At 39.0% G+C, this 14,712-nt stretch overlaps 1 protein-coding gene across 2 annotated transcripts in view; it reads right to left on the reverse strand.

Annotated features, from left to right (window-relative positions):
* Positions 1 to 14,712, reverse strand: part of KCNQ5 (potassium voltage-gated channel subfamily Q member 5) — a 451,448-nt gene that overhangs the window by 4,597 nt on the left and 432,139 nt on the right. For both annotated transcript variants that reach the window (XM_039853208.1, XM_039853207.1), the window contains 2 exons: positions 2,441 to 2,572; positions 653 to 779 (listed from right to left, as the gene is read on the reverse strand). In XM_039853208.1, the coding sequence (XP_039709142.1) occupies positions 653 to 779; positions 2,441 to 2,572 (259 nt within the window). The remainder of the gene's footprint in view (positions 1 to 652; positions 780 to 2,440; positions 2,573 to 14,712) is intronic.

Here is a 14,712-nt window from a genome sequence, read left to right on the forward strand (position 1 = left end):
CTTTAAAATGGACAATTGATGTTCTCAAGAAACATATAAGCACTTTATACAAATGCAACTCCGACTCCCCAGCCTAGTCAGTTTGCCTTTCCTAAGCCTCTTCTGTGAAGACATTCTGGAACTCTACTGCAGTGTAGTAAGGAACTTATTCTGTAATAAAAACAAGACCTTAAATGTCAGTCTAGGTAAACTTAAAAATAAAGGTACAAAATGCTTCAGAATTAATACCTAGAATATTTATAACTAAACTGAGGGAGCAATTTGATTTCTGGAAAATTTGTATAAGATACAGCTTGAGGGTTAATAAACATTCAATTTATCATAATAGCAATAATGAGTTTTTTTTAAAGAGTGGCCTAAAAGACAATGAAAATAACCAAAACACAAATGAAAAATAGATACTTTTAATCTTACTGTTGAAAATATACAGTTGCTAACTGCTTGATGGATGAAATTTTCTATTCCTTATATGGAAATCCAGGTGTTTTAGAGAACACTTTCTACACACAAAGAAAAATGAATTTCATTCATTCTTTCTTGATTTTATTTCTCTTTAAATATACTAATCACTAAACATATCCAATTGCCTATAATCAGTTTTGATTTTAAAAAAATTCTGGCTAGAAAGTTAACTAGTATTTTTGAGTTGTACCTGTTTCTCAACCTTGACCACCCGGCCGAGCATACTGAGATCATCTGTGGTCTCATGTTCTGCCGTTATTTTCTCTCGGCTCTTCTTATCTGATGTGATTTGCCCTTTTCCAAGAATTTGATCAACACTATCAGAGAAAGAGGAGATATGATGTGAGTGCTAAAGATGGAGGTTGCCTTAGGCCAGAATGAAGTGTTTTGAAAAGAAAAATTAAATACAATTATCTTTAATTTATGTAAGAAGAAGCAAAAATGAACTTGTTTCAGTTGATGTGCTTATTTTCTTAACATGAGAATTACACGAGATTAATTTTGTCATTATTCCAATCCATGATAAAATCATTTATGGGTGATCTTCTAGAGGAAAAATTGTCTTAAACTACAAAGCGATTTGTCTGTTTCCATCTCTGACCAAGTATTTCCTGAATTCAACTACTTAAAATATAACAAAATCATAATTATGATTATTTAATGTTAATAGACTAGATTATTCAATGAACACTTATTGTACATCTAATATTTGGGAGATAAGCAGATAAGAAAGCTATTGGAATTCCATTTGGAGAATATATTCTACATAAGCTAGAAACTCAGGATTTGTTCTGCAAATTCTGTAGCAGTTGATTTTATAAAAACTGTGAGAGCCACAGATAGTTCTATTATAGGACTCGGAAGATTGTTACCATGTATGAGGCTGTGACACGACCATAGGATGAGTTGAAATAATTTCCAAAAATACTTGATCAACCTAAATGAGAATTACAATACTTTCTTCTTTTTTGTGTTTTTTACAACTGAATTATCAAGACTACTGACTCAACTTTCCGGTTTACTTTTTCTGCATAGAAATACAGGCAGTGCCTACCTATTAAATTGCAAGCTCAGAAGGACAGAGATCATTATTTTATTAATATTTGGATGTCCACAATGCCTGGCACATATTATAGGCTCAATAATTACCTGCTAAATTAATGAATGAATAAACAAATTGTGATTTTTTAAAAAATAATTGATGAACAGATGTACTACTAAAGGCCTAGTATATGCCTCACCCTGGGATAAGTGTGTTATGGACATATAAATGAATGTTTCAGACTTAGTCCTTGTATTTTCAGAACTGTTCAATCACAAATGCTGGTAATTTATACCTGATAGGGAAGCAAGATTCTTAAAAAACTGAATCTACTAAATAATTTGGCTTTCAGATAACACAATCAAACACATATAGTTGGAATAATATGTTGAATTCATTTCTTTTAATCACTCAATAACATGTTCACTGGAAAGACAGTGTGTCTCTAGCATTGTACAGGACATGGAGGAAGGGAAAGGCCCAGTCTTAGTCACAAACAAGGAGAACAAACTTGCAACCAGGAAAGAATACAAGAGCCAACGAGTCATTTCTCAGTCTCAACTCTCTGGTGTAGTATACCAAGATAATAACAAAAACAACAGGAGCAGCAATAATTCAAATGACACCAGAACAACCATTAACATTTATTGTGCAAGCAGTTAACTTGTGTTGACTCATTCAGTCTTTGTGACAACCCTATGATACAAGCACTAACAATATCACCATTAGTACAGATGAGAAAACTGAGACACTGTATAGTTGGAGGCTGTTAGTACTTGATTTACATCCTTAAATAAAATCTATGTTAAAAGCAAAGTCCAGTTGTCCACTAGAAATGCACTAGAAACATGAAATTTAAGAGTTTTCTCTACTACAGAGTTCCTCTGATAGTTTATATGCCTTTCCTTTTCAATAAATGCTATTTTCATTGCTTACCGTGTTTGAAGGCTTTTAATTCTACACAACATGTCGAGATGGCCAGCAGAATATTGTTCAATGACATCTTTTACATCGTATGGGCGTAATGTTTCTTTAAACTTCCGTTTTGCAACGTGGAATTTCATTATTCTGTAAGAACAGCATATTATATATTAATTTTCATAATTTAATTAAAAGAAGTCACAAGAATAGCTTACTAGTAAATATAAGAAACTCTGGGGAAAAAAAGTCATGCATCAAATTGTTTTAAGCTCCTATGAAAATGAGATTACAGAGGACAATTTCAGAATATCTCATGTGAGGCACACCTTGAGAGTAAAAAATACACTAAAAAAGAGACTAAATGCTAAATGTTATACCTTTTTAATATTCACTGAAACCCTGGATTAAAATCAAAGTCAGAATGCAATTCTACCTTTTCCACGTGATCTCCAGAAGTCCAAGATATAACATCTAGTGGTTGCATCTCTTATAAAATATAAAAATTGTTAAAATGGTCTTTTATGTAACTATATTTATTTCTGAGATGCAGATGTATCTGCAAAACTCTCTTATTCCCTCTAGAGAAGTGTACCTTTGTATAGATGTACATTTATGAAACAAAAGCTTCATAAATTATTTTTGCAGAATACTGCTCAATTAGCTAGCCAAATTCCATTGGTTTCAAACATAATACACTTATAACCAAGCTTGGATGTCTAAGCTTTTCAGAACCAGAAATCTTTGATTACAATGCCTCCCCCAACATGGAACCCATTTTTTTCTTTTTTTTTTTTTTTTTAGGAAAAGTAATATTTATTGAAGTACATTTCAAGAGAGAAATGGGCTACACCAGAGAGGGCTGGACCCCATGTTTTAAAACAATATTTTTTCGATAAATTCTATAATGCCATAAATAGCTAAGCTGCCTAAGATAACCAGTGACTGTGGTAACTTGATATAATTCCTGAAGAAAGCAAAGAAGCATAACATTTTAATGAGTCTGTGCAGCCTTACTGCAGGTAAATGTTAAGTCTTGGTGCTTTTTTCAACTATTAAATGGCTCATAGACTCCCATTATCACATTCATGGATCTCAGGCTGGGAATTAGACAATGAGGCTCTATGAACCAAAATTTATTGTCCCTTGGCGGAAAGTGAGAAGATTAGGAACAAATGTAGAGTTTAAATAGGATATACTCATTAGCTATCCTAAACGATAGCTTATTACGAGGAATCCAAATTGCTTTATTCGTTAAAAGGCCCCAAACTCTATCTTGTAATTGTCTTACTAACTTTAAATTAATTGTATCCCAACTATTCCTGAATCATTTATCCATAATACATATTCTTTTTTTTAATTGCGGTATAATTGACATGTAACTTTATATTAGTTTTAGGTGAGCAAAATAATGACGATATTGGTATATATCATAAAATTACCACCACAGTAAGTCTAGTTAATATCCGTTCCCATACATAGTAGCCATAAGAATATGGATATCCAAGAATATCAATAATATTCTTGTTCTTCCTCTCTATCACATCTTCTCCACCAATCTTTTCTTTATTCAGGTTTGTTTTTTTGCAAAGACATTTAAGCAAAGTTATCAGCAGAAAGTAAAGGAAATCTATTTTAATTCAAATTCTTAACACTTAGATGGGTGAAAAGGGGAAGTGGATTATAGTCAATATTGTGATATGTTCGAACAGTGACAAATGATTACTAGAATTAGCGGTGTGATCACACTGTAAGGTATAAAAATGCCTAATTACCTGAAACCAATATAATCAGTATAAGATTGTATACCAGCTATACTTATATATGGAAATGAAAAAAAAAGTTAAGTTTTCTAAGATGGAGATCAAGTAGATTTTCTTTACTGGCTTGTTGTGGGTTGTAAACAAAAACATGAAAGAGATCTGAGGTGAGATAAGAGAATTCTGAATCAGGTAATATGTTTTATAAATGTAGAGGGAGTGTTTAAAAGCGTAAGTATTTTTGAAATCAATAATTTATATCAAGGATCGACAGTCATTTTGCCTTTTTTAAGGGCAGACCAAGCATGTACCAATAGCTCTTGAAACTGTTCCCTCCTTTCCATCTGCACTACTCTAGCCTTAAAAAGAATAAACCTTTCGAAATGCAAAGATGACCATCCATATTACTGTAACCCCTCCCTCCAACAGCCTTCATTGGTTTTCTATGGTGCCTATCAGGTAAACATCAAATTCTTTAGCATATCCTATAAGGCTGTTTATGGACTGGCCTCTATCTACTTCTCTCACTTCATCCTCTCCCACTTCTTTGGCACTTGAGGTTCCAAAAATAATAAAATATCTGTGGGTCCACAAAACACCATTCAATTATTTGCCCATGCTATTTCCTCTTTCTAAAATCCTATAATATCTTTAAAACTCAGCTCTTAAGTCACTTCTTTTATAGAAATTTCTGTGATTCTTTCAAAGCAGTTATCACTTGTCTATCAACCTCTATTTTAGTGCCTAACGGACCACATTGTAATTATTTGCTTACATATTAGCCTCCTCCACCAGACTGTATGAAGACCTGGAATGCAGGCTTGTCTTTTCCCCTTGATAATCCAACACTTGTCATAGAGTTTAATGAACAAAAGAGGTTTGTTTGTCTAGAAGCTCTACCAAGGAGACTGGGTGGGCAACTGGAGAGAGAAGAGAGTAACTGATGGCAAGAGCTCCTGCCTTCTCTCTCTCCAGGTGATCATCTCTATTCATTCCTCAGTATGCAGCCTGCACTCTAGCCCTTCAGGATTTTCTTGTCACCAAAAGTGCTCATTTATTAGGATTCTGTCTTTGCACTCTACCTAAAATGCTCACTGTTCTGGGTTTAGTTCGAGCATTGACTTCTCTAGGAAATCTTTCCTGACCTCTCCCACGGGGGTAGATGGTCTTGCTCCGTGCTCTAAAATGTGCTGTCATGTAGCTAAATCTGTGACATTCATCTCATCCATTGTATTACTGATGTCAGAGACTGTGGTTTTTACCACATCCCCTGGGAAGGATTCAAGATTCAATAAATGCTGGCTGAACAAATGAATGAGAATCAGCTACTCTTTAGTTGTTCAAAGTGTATTGTGTTTGTGATGAGGCAGACTCTTGTAGAGATCCTCTAAAAAGAATGCCTTAGAATAGATCTGAGGTCTTCAGGCACATTTTGGGGACAGCATAAGCTTTTAACGCTTTTCCATGAATACAAAAAGTAAAAGAAGTATTTATTCATTGATAGTTAGGACCCTGCCTGGTTTAGAAAAGAGTTATTTAAATAGAATTGCTTCTGAAAATCATAAAAATATATATTTTTCCTTAGATAACCGATACAATTTGCATCTCACAAGCAATTAAATCACCACAATAAGCTGTTATTATGAGGAAGGAGAAAGACAAAAACATTGAAAGTCAAGGAATAAATCATACTGTAACCCAATAAGTGCCAAATGTGAAGTGAGAGCTAATGGCAAAATGGAACTGTTCAGGGTGGGGAGGGGGAAGAGTTTGAATGAATAGAAATTATGTTGGCCGAATGAATTTCACAGTATCATAGGACTATCAAGAAAACAGAGATGAAAATAAGTGGTTAAAGTCTAAAAAGAGTAAAACTTCAGTTTTTTGTTCCTAGGAGACTACTCTAAGTGCTTCCAACAGTCATGTCCATCTAAGGGATAGTGAGTGCGAGGTGCACTACCTGGGGTTTCTGACCATTTTAGCCATTATAAGATGATCCTTTTTGAGGTAAGACCCTTGGTCATCAGAATCAGGTGATCTGAAATGTGTATATCATTCAATAACCTAAGCCTCCCTCCCTCTACCCAATCCCCTTGCACTTCTCCAGGGACTGGACATGATTTTTATGGTAGAAATCAGAAGGTAGAGAGCAGAAAACCTGAGAGAACAAGCTAAACCCGAGAAAGCACCTCCGACTTGTTAGTCTTGTCATCCTCGTTCCCTGCAGCATTTCCTCATTTCTCTGGCTGTCACTGGGATGTCTAAAACTGCTTCTGTCTCTACAATGCAATGAACTTGACATGAGAGCACAGTTTCCATCTACCGGACACAGAGCTGGATAGTGAGGATATGTCTTGCTTATCTTCATGAGCAAGACACAGATCTTCTTAAGGAAGATCAATTTAATGTCGATTGGGTCTCCAGTAGTGATGACTCTACCGGATGGCTGGCGCTATGTTAAGCACTTTATCTGCATTATGCCAACTCAAAACTCTTAAGAATCTCCCACCTTTCATATTTGAGTCAAGTGAAAGCTCAGGAGGATGAGTAACTTGTTCAAAGTCACACAACTAGTAAGAAGCAGGTTATTGCTGATGCCAAGGCCTGTGTTTTTACCATTCCACTAAGCTAGCATGACAGAGTGGGTCACAGCACTTAGCCTATTAAAGGTTAAGGAGAACGTCTAGGCTGTCTACTTGTCTGAACTCCTACTGTTTCCTGTACTTTCTGACACTCTTCACACAAGTAAGTCTGTTCAACCCATTTGTCTGTTCAACCCAACTCCATCTCTGTCTTCCCAAAGGGGATCTCATGCTTGGAATGTGCTCTGCCCTTCAAATTAGCCACCTCCATTCTCTCAAAGGGCCCTCTCCAGGATCCAGGCCATGGCTAATGTGCTTCCTTACCTCCAATAACTGTAATGTTTTCTAATCCTAGGAGCCTTTTGCTGACTGTACCCCAGTTGTAGGATATACATATCAGTTTCACTGTAGTCATCAGTTTGCTTAACAGTGTATATTTCCCAGCCAGTAGCTACAACTGCACAATGAGCTTTTGTGAACAGAAGGAGCCAGTAGGCCATTTTCTGGTTATTTGCAGGAAGAAATGAGGTCCAGAGTCCAATAATTCTCAATTTCAGGAAACATATGAGGGTACTGAAATTGAAGAAAATGTTCAAAGTAGCTGTCACACTATGCATTTGAAAGGTCTTTCAATTTTTTGATTTTTGTTCTCTTTAAGATCATTGAATTTCAGATATTAAGACTTATAATTACAGAGTGATGAGGAGAAAGGAGAGCTGGGAGTTAGGGGAGTCCTGGCTTGGCAGGCGGAAGAGAAAAAGCTGATTTTCCATCTTGGTTCTTGCATAGGCTAGCCTGAATGTTACAGATCTTCATTCTTCAAATGCAGCTGGGCATACATCCAGAGCAACTCCTAGTCTAGACAAGGGGCTGCAAGCATTTTCTGTAAAGGGCCAGATAGTAAATATTTTATGCTTTATGGGTCGTATGGTCTCTGTCGAAACCACTCAACTCTGCATTATAGCATGGGAGCAACCACAGACCACACACACACCAATGAGTGTAGATCTGTTCCAATAAAACTATTTACAGAAACAAGCATCGGGTTGGCTTTTGGCCCCCAATGTAGTTTGCCAACCCCTGTTCTAGATAAGAGCTGTGAGGAAATGCTTTGAAGCCAGGAATAAACTAAAGCCTGTGAACTGGCCTGGGAAAAAGAGGCAGAAGACCTTGATGGCCTCTTGCATGCTTATAAAAGAAGTTTAATATAAACTATGTATTGTCTTGTAGAAAGAAGTGTTTGAGTAAATCATTTTAAAGTAAAATTAGGGCCTTTAGATACATTTAATGATTAAGATGATGATAATGTCAGGCAGTACTTTATAGTATAATCCATGAGAAAGGTACTATTCGTCATCTCCATTTTGCAGATAAGAAGACTGAAGCACAAAGAGGTTAGGTAACTTGCTTGGGTTTAAATGGTTATTAAGTATAGGACTGGGATTTGAATCAGTCTGGCTCTAGTGCCGAGCTCTTAATCATGATGTTCTACTATTGTCTTAATATTAAGATACTATTTTAACACAAAATCATGACAACAGAAAAGATACTTTGATATGAAACAGCTCTTTTTACTCATTTGTGCTTTGCTCGTAATAGGTGCTCAATAAAATTTTGCTAAGTGAATGGCTCATTCTTACCGGTGTTGTTGGAAGGTCCTTTGGAGGAACGACAAAATGCTGAAGAGTAAGTCACACTCTCATTGGCTTCTTCTCTTTATGAGGATAATTTGCACCACCGGAGCTAATGCAAATAGCAAGAGCAAAAGGCCCTAAAGCTAGCCTCACTGATGTGGTGGGGGAACTAAAAGGCTAGGAGTCTAAGAGAAGGCAAGCTATTGCACAAAGCTGACATGCCTCAGTACTACCACTAGAGGGGGGAAAAGATTCATGACAAACCTAAACTGGCAACTGGTCTTAAAACTGCTTATACAATTTTCTGAGCATGAAAAAATAACTACGGCAAAGTTAAACTCTGGGTAGAATATATCTATATATACACTCAAACACATGTGCACTTATAAGGAAATGTAGGTGCATTTGTTGTGCTGCCATGAGTTATAAAATCTTGCAAAAGTCTTGTTCCAGCCCTCTAAATCAGGGTAAAAACATTGCGCATGAATATGCAAAGATAAGAATGATTAGAAACAGAAGTGGCAGTGACTGTTGCCGCCACCAAACAGATGGACGGGCCCGGCCAGCAGCCAAACCATGTGCAGGGTGGAGAGGGCTCAGCCGACTGTGAACTGAAGAGGCAGATTGATTGACTATAAAGACAGCAGTTCTTCTCAAGCTTGGCTGCTCATTGGAATCAGACAGGGAGCTTAAAAAATGCCGATGCCTGGGTGGCACATTCAGAAATTCTGTTTTAATTGCTCCAGGGTGTGGTCCAGAGATTTTATAAAACTCAAGGTGATTCTAAAGTGCAGCTCAGATTGAGAACGACTGAAATGGAGGTGGGATTGGGGTGGTGGTGGAGGTAGAACAATCTCCGTACTCCCTGCCTTCATGCAAAGAAGTGACGGTGGGTTTTGCATAAGTCTTTTAAGTCACACAAATTATATCCATTAGGCAAAGTGTCAGTGTGGCTTGGTGTCAGGCCTCCAATCAGAACCCAAATGCTTTCTGGGCCTCCTCGCCGGAGTCAGGACTGCAGTTTGCATGCAAGAATTAGTTAAGATCAATTAGTTTTTCAAAGGGCTACCTTGGAAGTGAAGGAGAATGCCAGGTGAATGATTGATTCATTCTTTCAATGAATATTTATCGAGCACCTCCTAGGTGTGCTGGCCACTGTGCTAGGCGTTGAGGTGCACTGACTCTGCTGGCAGAGTTGAAGAAGCCTCCAACGATCACTTGGTCTACAGTCTCTTTCTCTAACAGTCCTGCACTGGGAGCTCTGATGGGATTCAAGAGTCTGATTCCTCACAGCCTGGAGCTTTTTAGATGAGCTCAGTGCCACTGCTTCCCCAAATAATGCCAAAGGTGTGCCTGCCGAGTGGGACTCAAGAGTTCATTCATTCATTCACTCACTCACTCATCAGACATTTATAGCATGCCTGCCAAGAGCCAGGCCCTGTGCTAGATGCTGTGGATACATCAATGAAGAAACATACCCTGCTGCTTGAGCACTCCAGTTGTGTGGGGCAGACAGACAAGCAGGCAGTCATAATCCACTCAGTGAATGAAAGGTGGTGAGAAGCACAGGCTGATGAGGGTGTGCAGAAGAGGAGAGTTTACCCTCAGTTGGTAGAGGTGATAGGAAACAATTGCTGGAGGAGATGACAGTCCTTTACCCACTTTGCTCCCCTACCTCTGCAGTATAATTACCGAATTCCTCTAGGCTCCAGGAATGGCCCCATTATATTCCTAGATCTTATATTTTTGAGTGGATGTGTGTTTCTCCTCTCGACCCCTCTTTGACTTTATGTTGGCTAGTTGGGTTGATTTACTCTACTGACGTGCATTCCACATCCCCTTCCTTCTCAGTTTGGAAAACTATCCCTTGATTTCTGACTCTCTGTGAGAAACATAGCCACTATTTGCCTTGAAAGCAAGGATCTCAGGGCTCATTCGTGAGGTGACCCTTCTGATCACCATCTCTCCCAAGGTAGCCTTCTCTCGCTTTTTAGAGATTGGACAAAGTATGGTATTGATCATAGGGCAAATTCAGCAGACAGCTAGGCCTATGGAAGTTGATAATTTGGATCACTATTGAAGGTATATGTATTACTTGTTTGGATGATTTATTAATGCTATTTTCCTATCAATACAGAAACATGATTCAATAATAGAGATTGCACTTGTGTATACAATTGACCCTTGAACAACGTGCTTAGGCCCACTCATATGCAGATTTTTTCAATAAATACTGCAAATGTATTTTCCTTATGATGTTCTTAATATTTTTTCTATAGCTTACTTTATTGTAAGAATACAGTATGTAATACATATAACATACAAAACATGAGTTAATTGTATATGTTATAGGTAAGGCTTCTGGTCAACAGTAGGCTATTTGCAGTAAAGTTTCTGAAGTTATATGCAGATTTTTGACTGCATGGGGGCAGGGGTTTGCATCTCTAATCTCTATGTTGTTCAAGGGTCAAATATATAGTATTCAGACTTTGAAAACCCTTCAGAGCTGGTTATAGAATTATATATCCAAGACCACTCCACCCTTCTTTCATCTCAGATTGGGCTCCTAGCCAGTGACTAGGGAACCCCAGGAGTTTCTGGATATACCGACTTGTCTCATTTTCTTACTTTCAACTCTTCATAGGGACATGCAAATTAGCTTCATTTGTATATAGTCCACTGCAGGGGTGAGCAGATGCCTCACTTGGCTGACTGAGAGATCAAGAAAGTTCTGTGCCACACTGTTTTCACCACTGGGAGTAGGGATATTTTTCTAATGCTTGTCATTATTGTGCTTCATATTCAGGATCTAGTAGGCTCTCCTGTACATTTCGTTAGGTTTTCTTTTAAAGTGATAGGGTAAAGAATAAAACCCAAGCGATAACTTTTGGATCCAAGCAAGTCTGTAAATGGTAACTTTTCTCTCAGGATTTTGTGAACGCTGATTTAGTACCTAAATTTGGGAATTTTATTTTCCTAGGAGTATAAAATCTTAGTAACAAGTAAATAAATAAATCAATAAATGCCCACACATGCTGATTGCTCTTAAGTATTTTCAGTCACAGCAATGAATAGGAGATTCAGTTTAAATTACAACCAAATATAAAATTAAAAATTAGATGCTGCAAAGTCAGTTCATCTTCAGTGAAAACATTAGTTTAATGCAGCCTCAGAGCCAAACGTGGCCACGATTATCTTCAGACAAGAAACAAACAAAAAGAATATTCTAGGGAATATATTAGCTGATTTTAAAAATATGTGCTAAATGATCCATGAAATGTTCTTCCAGCAGTGTCTTTTACTGTAACAAGTCGTAGCCTTGGCTGTCAAGAACGCCTTACTGGTGACTTGCAAACAAAGACTCCTCACCTCTGCTGAAATAGCAGAAATGCCATCAGCACAATTAAGAGCTGGTGATGATTAAACAGCTTGTAGATTTAACAAAAACCTACAATGGCAAACACATGCCTCTTCTTCTCTATTTGTGGAATATTCTTGTCTGAAGTACGAAGTGAGATCTAAGAAAAATTCAGAGTTGAAAATGCATTTTAGGGGATGGTCAAGAGCATGGTCCCATTCCTGCCTTTCAGAAAAGGAAGGATTACAAGAGCGAGAAAACTGGGAAACTTCATCGCTTATTCCAGGGTTACACCGAGGACTGATTTGCATAACCCACCTCCGAAACGCTGACATGTCAGCAGCGGTTCTTCTCTTCGATGATCAGATCTGAGCAATTTAGAAGAGCTGATGAGTCTTTGCTAGTTATAAAGGAATTCTTGACACCTCATCTATGTTTCTATTAGAGTGCAAGATTCTGATAGATTGTTTTTAAAAGTTCATGCTCTGACTCCAAACGTTTTTGCCTCTACTGTATTTTTCTCCAAAGTCACTGGTGACTTCCATGTTGCCACTTTTGAAGGACCTTCTCACGCTTTATCTTTTTGACCCCTAGGCGACATTTACGCAGTTGACCACTCTGCCTCCTACCCGAAACACTCCTCTGGCTTCACTTCCACCACACTCTCCTGGTTTCCACCTGCGTGGCTGCTACGAGTCTGTCTCCATCAGAACCTTCTTCCTCTTGCTGCTCCTTATGTATTTGTGAGCCTCAGCTTCTGTGCTTGCCGATCACCCTTCTTTCTTTACTCCCACACTCTCCCCAGGGTGACACTTCCGTACTGATGACTAACAAGTCTGTCCTCATGCCAGATTTTCCCCCAGGGCCTCAGATCTAGGTAGGGATCCACCTGCCTGCTGGGCTTCACTGTGACCCCCAAACTCGACACCTGCAACAACGTACCATCTTCCCCAAAGCTGGCCTCTGTCTGACGAGGCACCTAGATGAATCACCCTCGATTCCTCTTCCTCTTTTACTCCATCGTCTCCAACCAGTAAATATCCAAATCCTATCATTTTTTATATCTGAGGAGCTCTGAAATCCATCCTTCACTATTCTTCACCATGACTGCCTGGCTCAGGCCCCAAGCAGATCCAGGTATTCTAATAGTTGCTTCTTTCCAGTCTGTTCTTTACATTGCAATCAAAATCATCTTTCTAAGTGTTAAGATAAAGCATCAATCTGATAAATTTACTTCTGTACTTAAAAGCCTGCATGCCTTCCTGCTTGTTATAATGGTCTCTGCTCCTCTTTTCAGTCTAACTTGCCCTCCCCACATCCTCTGTCCTCCTCCAACATGAATACTTTCTAATGTCACTTTCTCCTCTGGTTCCGGGCCATTGCAGTTCCCTCTGCCTAAACATACACCTCTTCACTAACCTGCCTGGAGCCTACACATCTACCAGATCTCTGCTCGGATACCCTTTCTTCCAGAAAGTCTTCCTGAATGCCCCCTCCCATGTAAGTGCCGACGTTATGTCCGCCCAAACATCCAGACTTCTGTTATTGCAGTGATATGTTACTCTGCATCTTAACTGACCCTTTACTTTTCTGGCAACTCCTCTCACTCTGAGCAGGGATGCATCTTTCTTGTTAACATTTAACCCTGTGCCTGGTGCAGGCTAGAAGCTCAACATAGTTTTTTGAGTGTATGAACTCTGGGAGGAACTTTAGAGGGTTTATGGTCAGGCCTCTGTGTGGGTGGGTGAGGGAGAAGACAGGTACCCTCTACCTTTCATTGTCTTCTTACTTCTTGGGAAGGTGCCTGCGGGGGCAGCAAGCTCACCCAGTGGACAAAGCGGGAGAGGGCTACTTGGAACACTGCCTCATGGTTGAGTGAAAAAATTGTTCTTCCAGCCTTGAGTGGCATTAGTCTGAGTGACTCCTCAGTGTAGGTGGTGAAGAGGTGACTTCAAGGGGTAACAGCAAATGCTTCCTGCAGAGGGTGCAGGTGGGCAAAGTTGCAAATGTTTGGAAGTTGGGAGCACCCCTTCAGAAGAGAGAAAGAAGTGCTCCTCTCATGTATGCACCGTGGGAGCAGGTGGGGCTCAGAAAGGAGAGGGTCTTGCCTCAATGGAAGACAGGCAGTGGAGGCAGCATGCTAAGAAGGTACTAAGGAGCCCAGAGGCTGTAACGGCTAGCGTTTATATAGTGCTCACCATGTGCCCAGCACTGTCCTAAGTGCTCTGCAAATGTTAATTCATTGAATCCTCCCCACAACCCCATAAGATCAATATTATTACCATCCTCACTCCACCAATGAGAAAATGAGGCACAGAGGGCACACAGAGGCTTTTGTTTCTTGGACTACCTTTTCTGAGCAGCTCTGGGGAGGGTTAAGGGTGGGGTGGAATGAGCCAGCGGTGCCAGGTGAAGTTGGGCTGCAGCTTCAGCTAAAGAATTCTTTGGGCTATCACCCAAGACCTTATTTACTTATTTCTCTAGATGGCTGGTTCGGCCTGGGAAATAAAAGGTTGGATATAAGTGAAGCACAGCAGGCACGGTGATTATGGCATAGAGATACTAAGAGAAGTTAAGAACATGATACAATCAACAACTTCTTGGGCATTTCTTTTCAAAATAATGAGTAAGCTCCACTGGTTTGTTCAGGTTATCGTCACAAGAACAGGTTGTACAGTATTCTGATTCACTTCTTGGTGACTGGCAGAAAACATGGTTGTATAAAACAAGCTGACAAGAGAACAATTGTTGAGGATCTCGTTAAGTGTGGCCTTGATCCTAAAGTAATTCTTTGAAAAAATACTGGTGAGAAGCAGGTAAGCTTTGCATTGCAACATTTTAACTGACAAAGTTCTCTCCCCAATTGCCTAGCACTTGTATGTTCCCTGGATATGCATATCTAAGAATTTATCTAGTCAGTTTGGTACAGGAAAACAAATACAAACGTTTCTTTTGT

The sequence above is a fragment of the Pteropus medius genome, unplaced genomic scaffold (assembly GCF_902729225.1).
Source record: "Pteropus medius unplaced genomic scaffold, Ma_sr-lr_union100, whole genome shotgun sequence".
NCBI lineage: Eukaryota > Metazoa > Chordata > Mammalia > Chiroptera > Pteropodidae > Pteropus > Pteropus medius.